The 20,284-nt window shown below is 44.3% G+C and overlaps 1 protein-coding gene across 4 annotated transcripts in view; it reads right to left on the reverse strand.

Moving 5' to 3' along the window:
• USP7 (ubiquitin specific peptidase 7) overlaps positions 1–20,284 on the reverse strand; it is a 2,259,762-nt gene that overhangs the window by 943,395 nt on the left and 1,296,083 nt on the right. For all 4 annotated transcript variants that reach the window (XM_069647850.1, XM_069647849.1, XM_069647847.1 and 1 more), the window contains exon 14: positions 5,183–5,327. In XM_069647850.1, the coding sequence (XP_069503951.1) occupies positions 5,183–5,327 (145 nt within the window). The remainder of the gene's footprint in view (positions 1–5,182; positions 5,328–20,284) is intronic.

The following is a 20,284-nucleotide window of genomic DNA, read 5'->3' on the forward strand; positions in this document are numbered from 1 at the left end:
CACAGTAATTTGTTAATCCTTGAGAAACTGCCATTGGATCATGAACACAACTTTAAATAGGCATTGTGTACTTAGTTTACTACAGATGATTCTTTCACAGTCTCATATTAGCTCAAATGATGTGTCAAGTCGAATTCTGGAATGATCATTGCCTGGATAAAGTGATTCTTCACTTCCACTATAGAATGGTAACGGGGCAGGTACCTGCGGCATCTAACCATATTAGGGCTTTGGGATTCGATATCATGGTGTTAAAATCAAAATCGACAGTAGTAAACTAACCTTTACCAGTAAGAGCAGGGGCCTTGTTCTGAATTGCCTCCACTCCAGATAAGATGGTTTACAGACAAGGCCACAAAAAGACAAATAATTGATTGCTCTGAGGATTCTAATCATCTAGGCGAAAACACTAATTGATGTCGGTTGGCAGCTACCCTCGATTCCCATCAAAACTTATAACCGCCAAGAGCCTCCAATGACATAGTATTGAAAGACCTCAAATCTATTTCCTAGAACTGCAGGGGATCTAAACATCTTTTCGATTAAGAGTGTTCACCTGCTAGACGATGATGGTTTTTGACTTCAGGAGTATTGGTTGCGAGAAGCTCCAAATGTCTATTGCTTCAAATGCCTCCTAAATCCCGTTTACAATGGAGACAAGGGACTCTCGGCACCCGGCTTACTATTCTATATTCATAATGACTTGCTTGCCTCACCTTTAACGTATGCTGAGCCGAACACTTTTGTACAGGCAATAGAGATCACATGGGTTCAGCCCACCCTAGCTTGGATTTTACACCGACTTTAAATCTGTACTGGAAAACGGGCAAGTATCAGACTATTTTTTTGACGGAATTGACAATGTTAAATAAAACTGGCAACTACTGAGAAATCCTAATTCTATTATATTTTGTGGTGATCTCAATGCTTTGTGTGTAAAGTCTCTGGAGTCAAAACAGGAGAACACGTGTGAGTAAAAAGTCGTAAGGCGTGGTAACTTATGGCTGCCACTTATGGACGCATGGGGTCTATGCAATGTTAATGACAACATGTAGGGTGACGATTACCCACATTATAATTGGTTTAGAGGTTATCAAACCAATGTTTTCGATTACGTGTTATTTTACTAAGATTTTTCTTTACATTGTGTATGACTGTAATGCTGACAGTGGCCAGAGACCATTTACCACTTCATTTAATCTGGAGTGTGGAAACCAGCAGGGCTAAACATCGGTCTTACCGAATAGCCCTGGAGGTAAACAGAAAATGTCTTACTGAAAAAAGTGCATTTACAAATGCCATGCCCTAGGGCTTAATCTGTGGTAGTTTGTAAACACGCATATGACCCAGCAGTTCGGAACAAAAAAAGGGAACTGCAAAAATGCTTGTGTAAGTCTTCTGGCTTGGATGTCCCAAAAGGAACTGCAAAAGACCTATAAAAACTGGTCCAATTGAATAGATTCAATAAATTGAAGAGACTCCCAAAAAATAATCCAATTGCTGGTATCTAAAGACACTAAGGAATTTTGGAGACTCGTTAACTATGTTAAGCCTCAAAACCTAGTACAAGCAAACAATTTCTGAGGATAGGTGGATCAGGCACTTTTGTAAAGTATATGCCGATGAGTTCGGAGAGGAGTCCGGGCCTATCGTGCTAACTTGGTCCTTTGAGTTGGACTACGACATCATACAAACGTATTACCTGCAGTAAAAACCTGAGAGCCCCTGGCCCAGATGGTCCATCAATATGATTCTAAAAGGCAACAGACCTTCGGGCTGGCAGACTATTGCCGATATTTCATAATGTTACTACAACTAAGAAACTACCAGATACTGGGATAACACCAATTGTCCCCATTCATAAAAAAGGGATCCAAGGACCATCATGTCTACTCTCAGCCCATAGCCCTTTTAGGTGTCGCTTCAAAATTCTTCTGATCCTTGGTGTTTCAGGAGCTGCTCAACTGGGCCAAGGGAACTAACAGTCAATTTATATCAAACAGCATTTTTGAAGGGAACGGGAACGCACACTAATGGTTATTGACTTCTCTGTGGTTTTCAATAGTATCAACTGTAACAGGCTTTGGAGGAAGCTTTGTGCATGGGGGTGCTCTGGTGGGTTGCTAACTAGGATTAATGGCCTTCACTCTTGCACTTCTCCAAGAGTAAGATTGAAAAGATAGGGTAAGATTGCATCCTCTATTGAGACAAGGTATGGCCTTAAGCAAAGCTGATCCTTGGCTCCAGTACTCTTTAGTCTATTAATGTAACGCTCACCTGATTCTCGCAGAGGCGCCGGTCTTGACTGGGCGACTACCGTATCTTGAAAGGTAATGTGTAGCACCCGGTTGGCTCTTTGGGCTGGACCTCTGTGCACTGTATGCCTGACGTGTAGAGTAAGATGTCTGCAGATAGAAAATATGGGGTTAATGAACTGGGGTTATTGGGGTGTCCCTATCTCTTTCCTCTTCTCCTCTCCTGTAGACCCCCAAAGGTTAACGCTCTCACCTTAGGTAAGTGAATGCCGAGCTCTCCATCTGCCTCGGGGCAGGGTGCTGTAACCAGTTTCTTCACTGGATAGGTAGCGCAGGCCTCTTGACTTCAGAGGACTGCTGTCCGTCGTTTACTGCACGAACGGTAAGTTTCGAGTCATTCAAATGTCTTTAAAGTCTTTAGTAATGATGTCTCTTGTTTTGCAGGGTTCCGGCGATGGCGGATGACGGGCTGAAGTGAGTTGAAGATGGAGCCCGTGTGATGAATAGAAGCGCCTGGAAGCACGTAAGTAAGCGCGTGTTGCCTGCTTCACTATGCGCTCTAACTGTCTTTTTATTTTGCAGGTACGAGTTCGGAGCGGCTGCAGGGTGCCGGAATACCCACTGGATTAGATGTGGAAAGGAGTCATGGCACGTGAGTATTAAAGTTCCCCAATGTCTTTAAACACACCTTGTTTTGTCTTTCAGATGCGGGATGCAGCGCCGAAGAGTAGGTAAGCCTTTGCCTTTCAGATGCCGGAATGCTAACCTGTTCTTTCTTGTCTTTATAGGTGTTGCTGAAGACTGGATTCAGGATGGTAAGCCTTTTTCCTTAGGCCCAGGACCGGATGCAGAAGACACGATGAGCGTTCTGCTGCAGAGGTTGCAGAATAACGCAAAGCAAGATTCATCCACCGGGTGTGGTTTAAATAGCCTCCTGTAGTGCTTAGGTGTCTCCTTCCACAGCTACGCCTAAGTAAGAAAAGAGTTCCTGGTAAGAAAAGAGTTCCTGCCTTCCAGAAGAGTTCCAGTGTTCTGAATCTAGGGAGTGGCTCCAGCCCCACCCAACAGGAAAAGTAGTTCCAAACAGAAGAGGATCAGAGGCTCAACTGGCAGGCAAGTAAGCAGCATGGTCTGCTGAAGGTAAGTCCACCCAAGCATTATGAGCCCGGCGCTTCCAGCGCTGGGACTGGGCATATTTATGAGCCTGGTGCCACTGGCGCCAGGACTGGGTCCAAAAGGTCCCAATTGGGACTGGTTGGCACTCGGAACCTGGGTTATGGATCTGCTTCCAAGGGAGTTGGGAAAACCCTGACCTTTTTGAAGCAGAGATCATGACAATTAATTTCGAATATTGGCTGTGTGTTTGATGGAGTTCGATGCTTCCTTCCAGGGCTCGTAGAATGACTACTGAATTACCTTTTATACACTGATATGATCCTACTAGAATACATACCCATTGGGTTGCATCATCAACTGGATGCTTTGGAACTCTACACCAAGGAAAATAAGCTTATCGTCAATGTAGGTAAGACAAAGGTCTTTCAATTTAGACCTAGCATGAGGGCGCGATATAACAACTTTAAGCGGACTATGTGTAACGTGGAACTTGAGCATGTCTCGAATTTTATATTTCAGGGGTTTTTCTTTGAATTCTATACAAATTTTACTCCACTATATGCCAAAAAATGACAGCACTGGCCGCTCAAACTGCACAGTTAAATAAGCAACATGGTCACTTTTGACTAATACCGGTAATTGAGTTTTACAACAAAAAGGTCATACCCGCAATGACCTATGGTGCTGAAAAGTTGCTACCATTTGCACTGACTGGTCCTGCCTACAGGGCTGCTTCTGGCGTAAAGTTTTTAAACTCCAAAACGGGTTTCCAGCAGCAGTCCTCAGGTATGGGTTGGGCCACCTATCTATTAAAAAACTTTTATTTTGGAAAAATCAGACTATGCTTTCTAAAATAACGCTTGCAGTGGAAAATACACAATCTGGTAGAAACTAAAGTGGTTAATTGTGATGAGAAACTGCCCACAGATCAACCAGTGGGTGGCGGATTGTACTGACATTATGCCAACATACAATGCAACCATCGAGTCGATTGGTCTATTCCAAATCAAATCCAAAAGGAAACTTTGGAAAACAGACAGGATTCACAGCATTGAGAAAGTTAGGAAACATTGTATGAATGTGGGAGTCCTTGACGCAAAATATGTAGGATTAGTACCAGCCTACATGATTACATTTCCAAGCGCTTACTTTTGTAACATCCAGGGGCAAATTGAAACGTGAGTCATAATATTGGACTGTCAGGCCATAAATGATCAGCAATCCTATTATATCAAAGAAATATTTGAAATTGATGGGTCCCCATCAAGCGGAATCTTTTGGCAATACATTGTTAATTCTAACAGCCCCAATGCATGGAGCCTGATCGCATTGCACACATTGAAAGTAGTATTACCAAAAAGTTCTCAATTAACATTTACTGGTGCATTGACAGTGTGATGTTTTTACATGTTCAGCACTACAGCACTTTAATGAAATGTGTGGTCCTTATAAATGTTTATCTTTTCTCTTTCGTTTATGTTACAATTTCACTTATTGTATTGCCCGTTTATCTTTTTACTGCAATATGAATTGTGAAAAATTAATTGTACATTGGAAAGATGACATTTTGATGTTTTTATTAAAAGGGTACTAGTTAACCAAATTTAAAAAACAAATAAAGAAAAGTTATGTTAAGGAACGTGTGCTGATGAAATCTCTGGAGACTAAGCTGGCATCTGTTGCTGGCACCTGGGTATTACAAATGTGTTGAAATTGTGACAAAAATACATGCAAACTAAGGGTAGCCTGCAAATAAAATACAACAGAACAGTTGGTCTTCCAAAGATTGCACAAACACAAAATATACTTACTAAGTTTAGATTCCCTGATGTAAACCAACATGTATGCATTAGTGCAGTGTCGTACCGTCAAATCATCATCATGGCCTCCATAGTTATGCTCAATTGCTTCTTCCTTTGTGCATCTTGAAACTACATCATCGTCAAATTTACACCACTAAAAAAAGGCACAATACAAGTTTTAGAGAAAAGAACAAATGACTTAACGCTGGTAATTCTTTCTGATGGATGTTCCTCCCAGGCATTACGCATCTTTGAAATATAATTCTGCAGCCACAGGGCACCATGCAGCATCAAGTGTCTATTGACACTCATCAGCCTCGGGTCCAGACATGATGTTGAGAATATATATATGCACACACATTTTTCCCACTTGCTCAGCCACGATGGGTTATTGGGTTTTAGTACACCTAAAAAACGAAGCCGTTGCTGGACATGAACCTTAAGGCAGAGAAGGAGAGATTGATTACAAGCAAGTAAGCTCTTGAATTGAGGGGAAGGCTGGGAGGGCGAAGAGGAATCTGTGGGAGGAACATTCATGAGAAAGAACATTACCAGGGTTAGCATTTGTTCTACTAATGGATGGTGTCCTCTCACAGAGTCCTCATCTCAGATAGACTCCCATAGCAGTACCTGCCCCTTTTGGAGGGGGGAGGGCGGGGGGAAGTGACTTCCATTGAAATGCATTTTGCAAGAACGCTCTTCTGAATCAGGCATCCCAATTGTATCAGACAGCCAGGCAATAATGCTTAGCAAACTTGTGAAGGGATTCCCATGTTGCTTCTTGGCAAAAGTCCTCAGTTGGGGCTCCCCTCTTTCTAGCTGAGGTAGTTAGCACTCCTCTAGTGGAGTGAGCCGCAAGTCCACGTGGGACAGATTTGCCAGAACAATGGCAGCACTCAGATTGACCGTACAAATCATCTGGAAATGGTTTGTTTAGTAATAGCCTTTCCCATCTGAGGTTCAGCGTTCCCTACTAAAGCTGGTCCTCCACTCTGAAGCTCTTAAACAAAGCTATACTAAAACAGAGAGCTTTTTTAGGGTCCTATCTGTGTAGCGCCCCCACTTTTTAGAAGGCTGACAGGAGGGTAAAAAGCTGGTAAATTGATCTTTGTCTAATGTGGATTTCAGACACTACCGAAGGAAGGACACATCCGAAGGGTCAGCTTGTCCTTATTAAATAGGGTGAAAGGTTGTAAAACAGGGCTTGGAGCTTGCTCACTCTGCAAACTGATGTGATGGCAACCAAACAGGCTATCTCCCAGGTCAGAAGCCTCAGTCGGCAAATGTGTATTTTTTCAATTGGTGTGCCATTAAGAAAGTTAACTCCAGTTTTAAGTCAGATGCTGGCACCACAAAGGGGGTTAGTGGAAAAGTGTTTCAGACCCATGAGTAATTGCATGACCAGTGGCACAGTAAAACAGGGGCTTTTGGTGCTCTGCTAAAAATAGAAATTGCTACCAAGTACCCTTTGGCTGTAGCTAGCTAGAGTACTGGTCTCACAAAGTAACAGAAAAGAGCATGCAGCAATGTCACATGATATAGGATCCAATTCCTTGGCTATACACCAGCTGCAAACTTTCTTCCATAACACGTGGTAGAAAAAGTTTGCTGCTGGGCTTCGCAATTCCCCCCAGGACGTCTTTCAGAAGATCCCAATCTCTGTACCTCATATCATCAGTGTCCAGTGCTGGAGTGAAGGATCAGACCTTGTTACAAGAACAGTCCTGCTCTCGTTGGGAGAGGCCATGCAGGGTAGATGGCCAAGTCCAGAAGGTCATTTTCTCTCCTGGTTCAATCCGAGCGATCAGGATCATGGTTGCGCCAAACTTCCTCAACATCCAGACGACGTGCGGAATGATGGGAATGCATATAGCCGTGGGTAATTCCAATCTACCTAAATGTGTAACCCACTGCTGCTCTCTGGGGAAATTACCTATAGCATAACAGCTTGTACTTTTGTTGCAGCCTGATGCACACAGTTCTACATGAGGGTTTTCCCCAGAGTGTGAAGATCTCTGTAAGGACTTCCTAGCATATCTCCCAATCATGGGAGACTGAACCCTGCCTGCTCGGGGTATCCACCATTGTGATCTTTCCTGGTCAGATGAATTGCAGACTAGGAGATTTGTCTTTTCAATTGCCCCTCTGCACAGTGGTAGTGACCCTACTCCACACCACCTGCTGAGTTAATGCAAGGCCACCATGGTATCGATCAAGATCAGGCTCATTTCCCCTGCATCAAGGGAAAATGGGCTACCAGCGCTAGTCTGATCACCCTCAACTGTAAAAAGGTTCTTGTTGAGTTCGCCAATGCCAGCGACCATAGTCCGCTCACCTTTCTGTTTAAAGTGTGGACCACAGTCCTTCAGAAAGGCATCCATCACTACTGTCACTTCCTGCCAAGGTTGCCAAAATGTTTCTCCTGCCATCAAGTTCTCCTTGCTGTATCACCACAAGAGGTCCTGAAAGACCCTGGTCGGGACCTGCAACAGATCAGTCATGTTGTGAATTGTGAGCACAGCGATCAGTGGGCCCATTGAAGAGATGTCATTAACAGCCTGGCCTCTGGAACGCTTTGGGATTTTAAGACCATATGCTGGAAGCTGGAATCACTGGGATTATGTGTTGCACATGTATGTATGCCAACATCCATTTGTCCACAAGGAGTACAGCAGTGGGGACATGCACCTGGGGAGGGTATACATGGATGAGGGAAACAGTTTTCTTTGCTGATCAACGTGGTTCAGAAGCCTGCACCGTGGAAGAAGTTCAGGACCACTCCGATGACCGAAAGCTTTTGGGAATCGGTCATCTGGGACTACTTGACGTTGCGGGAGGAGCCAAATTTGTACAGGAAGTGGCATGCATGACTGTGGTGTTGCGGTCGGGCCTGGATAAACCAGTTTAAGTATGGGAAGACATACATCCCTTCAATTATCAGAGTGGCTGCCACTATCCAAGACAACTTGGTGAAGTCTTGGGCACAGGGTAGTACAAATGCCAGTACCTTGAACTGGTAGTGTGAACTGCTGATCACAAATCTGTGGTACTTCCTGTGTTTGGAATTTATCACCACATGGAAGCGAGAATCCTTAAAATGCAATGAAACCAGCCAATCCTGAACCCTAGAGCCTGGAGGATCAGCAAAATGATTTATCTTGAATTCCTCTTTCCTGAGGAACTTTTTCAAGTGCCTCAGATCCAGGATGGGAAGGAGTTAAGTTCATTTTTGCTATCAGGGAATAGTGGGAGTAATACCCTATATTCCTTCCCAATAAAAGATAGTTTCCATTGCACCTTTCTATATCAGGGAAGTAATCTCCTACTGGAGTAGCTGGTCTGGAGATTTTGGTCTCTGGACAGGAGGGGGGCATGTAGGTGGGGAGTCTGTTGAATGGAAGGCAGTACCATTGTCTGATGCATGCGTCCGAAGAAGTGCTTTGCAATTCTCCATAATTGCGGGTGAGACACTTGTCAACTGGCGAAGTGTGTAGGGTGTGATTATGAAGGTTTAGGTGCCACTGCAGAGCCTGAAGGGACAGTAGCAAAGGTTTGGTTCGATTTTTCCACCCCATCTCTTAAGTCAAGTCTCTGGACTTTCCTGTGCCTTTTGGCAGATTGCCATCACTCCTTATTAATCAAATGAAATGCAATAACAGAACAGCTATGATTTCCGTGATGTGGCAAGTTCTAACTTTTCCAGACTGTTGTCAGCTATTCAGCCAAAGATATTATGTCCGGTGTCTGGTCATTTGGTCGAAAATAAATGGTTGAATGACCATTTGATCGAATCAAAATGGTTGAAAAAAAAAAAAAGGTCGAATTTATTTATTTATACATTTTTTTAGTTTGGCTGCTTAAAAAATATTTTTTAATAAAGAAAAAGGGGTGTTGGGGGGCAACCCCCCCATAAAATAAATTTTATTTTAATAATTATTTCGACCATTTGGTTTTCGACCAAATGACTGGTAGCCATTATGTCCATCAAAGGGCTTATCTAGTAACTAGTCATCTCCTCTGCAGACTGTTCAATGACAGATTAAAAGGTCTGAGTGTATTTTGCCAACGAACAAGAAGAGTAGTTTGCTTCAGTGAGCAGAGTTCTCAAAGCAATAAACCACTGTCTTGCCCATGCATTCACTTTTTTAATCATCCCTACCTGAGGTCAAAGAGGGACATGCTGAAGATTTGGCCTCCGATGTCCCAGCCTTTACCACTAGGCTCTCTGGATTAGGGTGTTGTGTGAGAAAGTAAGGGTTACAGGATGACTACCTGTATTTCTTGTAAGGTCCCCCCTTCTACTGATGCCGCTCAACAGGGTTTTTGCAATAGCTCTATAAGAGAGTCCTTTAGGTTTGCGTGGAAGGGCAAAACTGTTTCCTTATTGAGCCTCTGTCCAGAATATTTGAGCGATCCTATTCATTTGTTTGGTTGGAGGACCCCCTACCCAGGGCTTACAATGCTTTTCCTGTCAATGATATGCAGCAGCATTCAGATGTGCATGGGCTCCTGCTGGTATAGATCAACTTCGGGAGAAGTGTTCAAGCCACTTACCTCCTGGAAATCTGCAGCTTAATTCTCCATTATAGCTTCTTAGAAATACTTATCAGGATTGATGAGCTGCATGGGATGTAGGCCAAAAGGGGTTTCCTCTGTCCTCATTGAGAATCTCCTCAAAAGAGTCTTTTCTCGAATTCCGACATATATCACGGCACCAAGAAGTCTTCTAGACTATGTTGATGGGCCTTAAGGCGCTGGGTCGGCACCAAAAAGCGTGAAAACTGAAACGGCTGACGACTAAGCCTGGATTAAGAGAGGCATTTGAGGCTTCAGAGACTTCATGCTCTGGCCTTTCAGCGCACTAGACGAGCCGTTTCCAAAGTCCCTGCTGGCTTTAATTTGCACAATGGACTCCGACTCTCTTTCCCTTTAACTATGAAGAGGGGGTTAATGGGGCAGATTTTTCAAACACTTCAACATTTCAAGCATCTTCTGCCTGAATTGTTCCAATGTCTCTGCCGAAGCAGATTTGGATGGAAACATTACCTGCCATTCTTGTGAGGAGTCGGAGGAAAAGGGGCTTATTTTCCTTTTTCTTCTAAATGGAAAATGAATGATGGGAGTCACTTCAGAAGTGTGACCTCTTATGTTTCCTCGACTTTCACTTGGATATCTCCAAAGTACCATCAGTCTATCCAGCTTTCTCTCTTTGGAGGGGCACACCTTCGATGGTGTAGTACTCTGGGATTTTACTCCCGAGCGTTACTTTTGAGCACCTCTCCTCCAAGTTTTACGGCGTCCTTTTTTGGCATGACCCACATTCGCCCCTTTCATGGTCGGCACTGAAACGCCACAGGCATATTCTGTGACGATCGGTAATTAACATTTTAGCATTATTATACTAAGGGTTTCGGCATCGGAATTCATCAAAAAGGAGTACTTTAGAAAATACGTAGTGTAAAGTTCCAATCGTTGTGTGATGAGCATGCAGGGAAAAATAAAGAAGGAACTGAGGTCAAGCTGCGAGGTGCCAGCTATTTTTAATCAATGTCATGTCTGGAACCGAGGGCGCTGAGTGTCTAGGCACTGAACTTCAGAGCTGTAAAGAGACTCCTGGGTAGAAACATTCCCAAAATTGTGAATACAAATCTAAGACAAGGAATCAGTGGAAGGACAATCCATTACAAAAAGAAATGACTGTGCTGTACTTTTAGGTCACCAATGTTGTATTTGTTGCATTCATAACAACTAAATATATTGGCTGTGTCTGAGATAGTAAAAGATGTGTTAACAGAGGAAAAACCTTTCATAATGGATAATTGATTTGGCATTCCACATTGATCTTCATTTGTTTTGAAGATGCATTGACATCAAGAAGCATTTGAGTGTTATTTTACATACATTTCACGCTTTGACGTAATAAAGAAATACAAATTAAGGAAACCAACAGGGGCGCAAAGTAAAAGTTGAAAAAAATGCAAAAGAATAAACAAGAGGCATGCAGACGAACCCCCTTAAATACCCTTGGAAATAGGTGGGTCAGAGCATTCTTTATTAAAGTTATGTCCACTATGATGAACAAAGATTTCAAGAAACTAAAAATCTCTCAAATCCAGGAAGTATGGGATCTATGAAGTGCAAAAGTAGCTGGGAAGAAGAAATGACTTGGCTCTCTAACATACTTTCTGATAAATGTTCCGCTCACAAATGTCTCATCTAGGACAGGCTCCCATAACAGTACTTTAATCTGGAGGCGTGAGGGGGGGAATGCTCCTATACTATAAAACTCTGGAGGACAGCTCTGCTGAAGCAAGCTTGCCCAGAAAGTGAATCTAAGCTGTAATGCTTAGCAAACAAATGCAACAAAGCCCACGTCACTTGATATATGTCCAAGAAAGGGATTCCCTCTTAAATTGTAGGACAGAGGTAGCAGACTACTCCAGTTGAAGGAGTTGAGGGTCCTTCAGTCAAGCTAGATTGTAACATTGCAAAATACAGGGAATGATCACCCACACCCCCCTTGAAAGTGTTAGTCACAGACAATGGCGTAACCCACAACATGCTGGCCATCTTTACTGAAAGCACTGTAGCTGAACCCCTGAACGGAGTCCAGCTCATGTCGCGTAAGGATGGGCCAGAGGAAAAAACAATTTAAGAAGGATCTTTAACAAATGGAAATCCGAGTGTACGTTAGGAAGGCCTTTATCAAGCTAAACTGCTCTTTGGAAAGAAAAAACAAGAGGGAGGGCTTGACAGACTACGCCTGTGCACGTTCAAGGTTCATGAGAGTTAAGGCTACCAGGAAGGTCACCTTAAGGGTCAGAGGTCTTAATAACCGTTAATGCAGGGACACAAAACATCCATCAAGAAAGCTAACAATAGATTTAAAATCATATGCCAGAAGAAACTGGTTTGGGGAAAACTGGTTGCAAAAACTGCATAATAGAAAGGACTGCAAAGAAACAGCACTGTTCCAAGGTTCCCTCAAATACTGAAATAGCAACCAAGTACCCCTTTACACTGCCCATCTGCAGGCCGATCAGGCCAGAACATTCAGATAATCCAAAACAGAGGTAGGACAGGTAAAAGGGCCCAGATACTTCACCCAGCATGGAGCTGACAATTTAAGCCCAAATGCAAGCATACATCGACTTTGTGGCTAGCCTACTAACTGGAAAGAGTACATCCAGGACATCGTTCAACAAATTCAACTCCTCGAATTTCAGATACTGCAGCCAAGCTTCAAAATTCAAACTATCGAGATTAAAATGGGGTGTCAGTCTGACTGTGAGAAAAGGCCCACCCTTGACAGGAGGCACTAGGGAGGGCAAACGTAAATGTCGAAAGGTTCCAGCCACCATATCCTCCTGGCCCAGTACAGAATGAGCAGAATCTACATGGATCTGAAAAAGCATGGTGTCCTAAGAACAAGTGGTACAACAAGCAACAGCAGAAAAGCATAGAGCAGATCCCACCATGACCAGTGTGTCCCCCAGAGATCCAAGACAAGTAAATTCCCTGAAGAACTCAAACTTCTTGTTCACACTGCTGTCAAATTGGTCAACTTGAGTTCACCAGAATGGGAAGATCGCCACCAAAATGTCCTTAAATAGTTCCCATTCAAGCGAGGCCGGCGTTTGTTTGCTCAAGGCAACAACTGATGTTCTCGGACCCCGCCACATGGGGCGATGTCAGAAAATTTTTCTTTAGAGTCCAGAAAACCAGTTGCCTTTTTTCTGTGAACCAAGGCAAGGACCCACACTCAGCTTGTAGGTTGAGGTAATGCATAGCCACCATATTGTAAGTCAGTGCCAGTACACATTTGTCTTGTATAGAGGGGAGGAAGGCTCTGAGGGCCAGCCTATTCACCCTCAATTGCAGCAAGCTAATGTGTAAGCAAGAGACTGAGGGGGACCCCAGACTGCTCGGTCCCATTTCTAGGTGAGCGCCCAAGCCTTTCAAGAATGAATCCATGACAACTGTCAGTTGCCACGGTGCACTCACCTGCAAGATCTGGCGGTGAGTAGGCTTTGGGGCAGAGTTGTCTGATCAAAGGTCCCTTCTATAGGCCCTCTCACAAGAACCCACATATGTTGCAAAATATATTGCTTGAGACTGACAAAAGGTCTGCCATGTTTCCCTGAAATTAAGACCGCTGACAAAGATACTGAAGCAAGCCCAATGCGTAACCTAGCAGCTGAAACACAGGAAGGGAGCGGTCAGAGCTGGTTCTTGGCTTTGGACTACGTGAGCCATTTGATTTTTGCTCGCTGATCGGCCCATCTAGAAAGCCCTGGCTAGGTCAGTCTCCAGGAGAGCACCAATGAATTAGAGGGACTGAAATAAATGGCTAAACCTGAGACTTTTTAAAGTTCAGGGAAAAACCCAAACTTTGCAACAGGCTGCACGTGCGATGCAGGTGGGCGGATGACTAATCAGGGACGGGAGCTCAAACAAACCAATCGTCCAGGTAAGGAAAGAGGCGACTCCATCTTTGCTTCCCTTTCCTCCATTGGCTGGCTCCCATTTCATTCTGAACTTAAATTTCACTTCCTGTCTGGTGTTCAAATCTCTCCACGATCTTGCTCCCCCCTCATCTCTATTCCCTTCTCCCATTCTACACGCCCTCTCGTCTCCTTCGTTCCGCTGACCACTTCCCTCCTCACTGTTCCTCCCTCACCCTGTGCCTCCTCCGGTTTTCGCTCCTTCCAACTCCTGGCCCCCTCCACTGGAACTCCCTGCCTCCCTCTGCTCGTTCCTCTTTCCGCACCTCCCTCAAATCTCTCCTTCTCCATTCCCCACCATGACACCCCCCTCCTCTCACTCCACTCTCCTACCCCTTTCCCCTCCTCCCTCTTATACTGTCCCTACGCCGTCCTTCCATCCTCCTACCTTCCCTCCCTCCCTCCCTCCCTCTTCCTAGCACTAACCCTCCTCTCCCCTTCCCCCTCTGAATAATTGCTCTAAATTCTGTTTTTGATGACCGATTCATGTTTGTAATTTGCTTCTGTTACAACTTTTGTTTTGTTAAATGTACCCTGTTTAAACTGTACAGTGCTTTGGTATAAAGCGCTACATAAGATTAATAAATACAAATGCATGGATGCTTTCCCGGGATACATTTAGAAAAAAACATGGAAATGAGCCAAAACAACTGCAAGCAGTTTAGTGAAAACCCTGGGTGCCGAAGAAACGGTGCACGGCATAATCTAAAATTGGTAGTGGGAAGATCCTATTGTAAATCTCAGTACTTCCTTGTGCTTGTGATGAATGGGCACATGAAGTAGGCGTGCTGAAGGTCCAGGAGATAAAAGCCAGTCATGCATAACGAGGGCATGAAGGATCTGGGGACAGAATGGACATCTTACACTTGTCCGTGCACAGTAAGTCTCAGCTGTGGAATGGGACGCAGACCACAGTACTACTTCAGTACTAGAAAATACAAATACCAGGACCGGCCTTGTTCGGAGCAGGCCACAAGTTTAATGGTGCCCTTCCCAAAAAGCTGACAAGCTTCCTCAAACAGGAGGGTTTGAAGGATGACCGGAGACAGCAGGGCAGCAGAGGGGGGGAGGGTGGCGGGTTTCTGGAGCATTCTGTTTTTTAAAAGGAAGCCAAAATCCCCGTTTCACAACCTGCAAAGCTGTATTGCAATTCAAATTCTGGCTGAAAAATGAAAATATTTTCTGCCTAAAAGCTTTATCTACTGAGGAGCATATATAGAAATAATGTATCTAGTTAGTGGGAATCTCATTAACCTTTTTCCAATCTAGTCCCTAAAAATGTTCTGAAGAGCGAAATGCATTGAACAAATCATGTCTCTCTGGAAATAAACAACTTTGTTTGAATTTCACAATTGTCGTCATGAAAAATGTATATAAGAAATGTTCAAAAATACTATGAACCTATGTATTGTATTTATGTAATTACAAGCACCTTTATGTTTTAAGTTGCACACAGGGGGTCCTTTCAACTTCCTAGGTTATTGCACATAGGATCCATTCTCCCCCTATTATCATCATACTTCATAGTGCATGCAAGGTCTGTTGGATACAGGACCACATATCGGAAATGTATTTAAAATAATCCTTATTGTAAATCAACAAGCGGTGCCCACTCACCCCATCACTTACTCATAACCCTTCTTATGGTTCCAATACTTCACAAACAAAGGAAGGCCAATCCTATACAAGATTCTGTATCAAAAAGTTCAGTTTCTTTACTCCAGGGGGAATGACTTTCCCTTTGCCTCAAGGTTCCGTATTTAGTTCTCAATTGTCAGGAAAATGACTCCCTTATCTTGACCCTGGATTTTTTTCAACCTGGGGGAATGACTCCTTTCCCCAGGCTTCTTGGCTTTTCCCTGTGGATGCAGCACTACCAGGGAAATTACTCCCTTCTCCTGGTATCTTGGTTTCACAGTGACTTTACCCTCAGCGATACTTGGGGAATGACTACCTTTCCCGGATCCTTGTTTCACCTTTTTCCTTCTTTCTTAACAGTTTATGTACAGGTACGATCCATAAACAGAATTGCCAAGTACAGCCACGTGGAGGATGTTCTCTTTATTTGGCGGTCGGTCACAGACCCGTATTTCTCAGTCCTCGCAATTTGGCAGACTTGGTTAACTCTCCTGCAAAGTACTGCCACGAGGAAGAGGACTTGCCTTTGTTAACTGTTAGGGTCCCAGACCCTCCTCCTCTGTTGTGGTTACTCTACCCCTGTTATGTCTCACGCACCAACTTAGCATCTTTCTGTCCCCGTGGTGAATCCGCAGCAGCCTCTTTGCTACTTGGGAGTGAGGGAGCTTCCTCTGCCTGTTTGGTGACTGTATCTGTGCCCACTCTGGCTTTCCCATACAGCCGGTTACCTTGCTTTGAGACTCAGTACCTTGCCTGGGCTTCGGGTGGCTAGACTGCACCTCTCCGCTTCACTTGACTCTAGTCAGTTGCGTTTGTGGTGGTCTGTCTCCTGTTCTCGGGTTGCTCAGCTTCGCCTTTTGTGAACAGTTTAGACGGTTCTGCTTATGCAAAGCCCTCCAGGAAGTCTTGCGGCTCTCTGCCTGCATCTTCCGTTCTGCATCGGCTCCCGGACAGGATTTGAATCTTCGTAATGGACATCGCTTGCACCAGATGCCTACTTCAGCTGGATTCGACTAAAGGTCTAGTCCTTTGTTGACCTTTATACTATAATGCAAGCATACTCTTGGTAAAAGGGTCAAGTACTTTTGTTTCCCGGGTGTGATCTTCATAGTTGAGCATGGCCAACTTGTCTCAGACCCAGATCTACTAGGGTCTAGTATGTTCTTTTTAATTCCAGAACTTCCCAAATCGAAAAAGTCTTGGATCTTACAAGAGTACATGTTTCTACGAGATACCGGGCTCCCAAAAAAAGCAGAAAGGAGATTGAGGATGTGTGGGTGTGGTGTCCCAGGACAAACCCTAAATGGTCATCCCAGGTCCAAGTTGGCAAGTCGCTCCACTTGAGATCCTCCTGCTGTGCTCCACCCCCCCAGGCCAGGGATCGTTGGGTAGCAGACTCACCACCCTGGCCTCATGGGAAGGGGCTCTCCCTTGGGGAGAAGTGACAACATCTAGGGGTTCATCGTCATAGAGGCGATGTTGAACTTTTAAGCTTTTGAGGAGGTGTGCTGTAAAGTACTTGGTGGCTTTGATGTGGCGGCATCTGCAACCAACCAGCTGGGAGATAGCCATGACTTGGACAACCGATCTGCAACTCAATATGGGGCAGGAAGTATATTACAAAGGAGAGATAGCTCTGGTAAAACGTAGCTGGGTTTATTTGGAAAATGTATGCAATGAAATATCTGAATCAATAGTAAAGCCAAGAGATTTTGCACAGGGTGAACTGAAGTGAGAATACATCAAATTACATGTCGGTCAGCCAATTCTGTGGCTGGGCAAGTTGGCATTTCCCAAGCGACTTTATTTGGCCTGTTAGCATGTGTTGAATGTAGGCTCTTAACATTCAGGCCTGGATAAGGGGCAGAGTCCTTGAGTCAACCGATACAGTTGATGCAACCAGGGTTTAAGAAATATGCATGACATCTGTGTGGTGTATCGAGTACCTTTCCCTACTACCCCAAAGCTCCAGGCGCTCCAATATGAGGTTGAATCTGGCAGGGGTCAGGAATTCAGCAGGTTACTGGGCATCCAGTTTACCTTTTGTGTTACATCTGGTTGAGTTGGGCTCAGTTGAACTCTGTTGGAGGCAGCCGGCAAACTGCAGGACTGTTCCTTCCAAGCCCATGTTTGTGGTGAGGAGTATATGATAAATGGTTATCAAAAGCGGCAAACAAGTGAAGTACGATAAATTGACCGTCAATCTCGTTGCATGGAATATACAGAGTGTTTTTGATTACCAGGATACTGTGCTGTAATCAATTTTCCAAGAAGGGCAAGATGGTTGACAGTTGGGCAGGTTTTCCCGGTATAGGATGTGTGCGTTTCTTCATTGGAGGAGGATCTGTACTTTTAATATCTATGTGAAGGTTTCACACGTGAGGGATGTGTTGCAGACTTAGTAGTGGTGTGAATGCTTCTCCTATGGCTTTCAACATAGATGAGGACGTAGTCTTTGTAAACAGTGCATTGTAGGGTTGCGGAGCGTGTTGAGGTCTTTGAGCAGTTGTCCTGAATTCAGTCTACCTGTACTGTGTTTTATGACAAGAATCTGTTGTCTTCTCAGGTTTCTAAAGAACTTAGTCACGACTCAAACTAGGCATTTATAAACATTCTTGATCAATTTAATTGCTAGTCAGAGGTTGTTAAACACAAAATAGGAAGCAGAACAAGGGGTGGGGAAAACAAAATAATCAAAATAAAGCTGAGATTTGTCGAAGAGGACGGGATTCATTAAAATGTCTGCTACGGTACTGTTAGGCAGAATTATATGCAGTACCCTTTGGGAACACTACACGCAATTAAGAGTACAAGTGACAGTACAATTTCACCTTTAGTACAAGCCTGTACTAGACAGTTATAGTGGTAACAGTAGCGGAGCAGCCAGACTTATCTCAAGATTAAGTGAGCAGTACAAATAGTTACACAAAGGACAGCAATTACTATGATTCAGGCAAACACTGACTCAAGGTTTCTAAGTAAAAGAATGACAATGCATTACTTACCGTAAAAAGCATTTCTGATGGTTGTATCTGCTTAGATTCACTTGCTGTGCATAGGTCCGACATCCAGTGGTCACTGCAGAGTATTGCATTTTGTTTTTCGTAGTCGAAAAGGGGACGTCGACAAGGCGTGTCTAACACTATCCCTTTAGTGACGTGCGTTGTACCCATAATCCCTCACGCGTCGAGGTCCCTCTGTTTGTATTTTTCTGCCCTGAGGGAGCCTTCTAGACGTGAGTGAGTACAGAAAAGAGAGATATAGAAAAGGATGTCTATGTTCCTTCCATCCGAGCGGGGAGGATGGGTGGGCGCATGTGAATCTAAGCAGATACAACCATCAGAAATGCTTTTACGGTAAGTAATGCATTGTCTTCTGATGTTTGTTAATCTGCTTAGAATCACATGCTGTGCATAGACTAGCGAGCAGTACCCGGAGTTGGAGGTGGGTTGTGAGAAGGAACAGTAGAGAAAAGATGTCTTAATACTGCTTGTCCCACCTGGGAATCAGATCTAGAGTGGGCATCTAGACAGTAGTGTTTTGTAAAGGTGTGTACAGAACTCCAGGTTGCCTCTTTGCAGATGGACTCAAGGTGAACATTTGCAATGAATGCTATGGATGCCCCAGTGCCTCGAGTAGAGTGTACTCTTGGCTTGAAGGGTAGTTCTCTCTTAGCAAGAGTGAAACAGAGTGATGCATTGAACAATCCATCTAGATATAGTGGATTTTGAAACTGCATCTCCTTCTCTTCCTGCTGCCACCGAGACAAAGAACTGATAAGTTCTTCTCAGTGGACTAGTTCTTTCCATGTAAAACATGACAGCTCTGCGCACATCAAGTGTATGCAGGCTTTTTTCTCCTAGATTTGAAGGATTTTGAAAGAACGTTGGTAGTTCTATAGACTGGTTGACATGGAATTAGAAGATGAATTTCGGTGCGAACCTTGGGTGTGTGCGTAGAACCACTTTATCCTTGTGAACTGTAACAAAGGGGTCTAAAACCGAAAGGGCCTGTAGTGCACTTACTCTCCTAATGGAGGTAATAGGTATTAGGAAAGCAGTCTTAAGAGCGAGATCTTTAAGAGTTGCCTTGTGCATGGGTTCAAAGGGTGACCCCATGAGCCTGGTGAGTACCACATTTAGATCCCAGCCGGGAGCTGGGTTTGCTATTGGAGGGTGTATTCCGATACTTTGAGTTGTGAAGTGGTGTAAGCAGAAAGCGCTGCCAGGTGTACTTTAATAGAATTGAATACTAGACCCGAGTCCAGTAAATGGATCAGGTACAGAATAATTTGTGTGGGAGAGCAGTCAACGGGGTTGATACTCTTCCCTCTACACCAGATGACAAATCTTTTCCATTTGCTAGAATAGCAGTGACGAGTGTTAGGCTTTCTGGCCTCTCCGATGATGTCCATGCACCTCTGTGGAAGTTGTAAATGTCCAAATTCTATGACCTCAGGAGCCAGGCTGCTAAGTTCATGGTCTGAGGGCATGGGTGCAGTGTCCTGCCCCTGTCTTGTGACAGCATGTTGTACGGGCAGGGCAGTTTCACTGGAGGAGATAGAGACATCTCCAACAAGTGAGCGAACCATGGCTGTCGGGCCCACATAGGGGCCACCAGTATCATGGTAACTTGTTCCTGGTGCATCTTGTGCACTATCTTGTTGAGAAGGGGAGTCGGGGGGAAAAGCGTAAACAAATTTCCCTCACCATGGAATCTATAGACCGTTCCCCTTGGACTGGTTCTGGGGGTACCTGGAGGCGTAATCTTGGCATTGAGAGTTTTCCAGAGTTCCGAACAGGTCTATTTCTGGGAAACCCCAGTGTGTGAAGACGTCGAAGACGATGTCTTCTTGTAACCGCCATTCGTACTCTACGGGCAGGAGGAAGTCTTTGTCTGCTAGCAGATTGAGGTCCCCTGGTACATGTTGTGATAGTAGGAACATGTTGTGTTTGAGAGCCCACTTCCA

Source organism: Ambystoma mexicanum, chromosome 2q (assembly GCF_040938575.1).
Source record: "Ambystoma mexicanum isolate Mex_15411 chromosome 2q, UKY_AmexF1_1, whole genome shotgun sequence".
In the NCBI taxonomy this organism is placed as follows: domain Eukaryota; kingdom Metazoa; phylum Chordata; class Amphibia; order Caudata; family Ambystomatidae; genus Ambystoma; species Ambystoma mexicanum.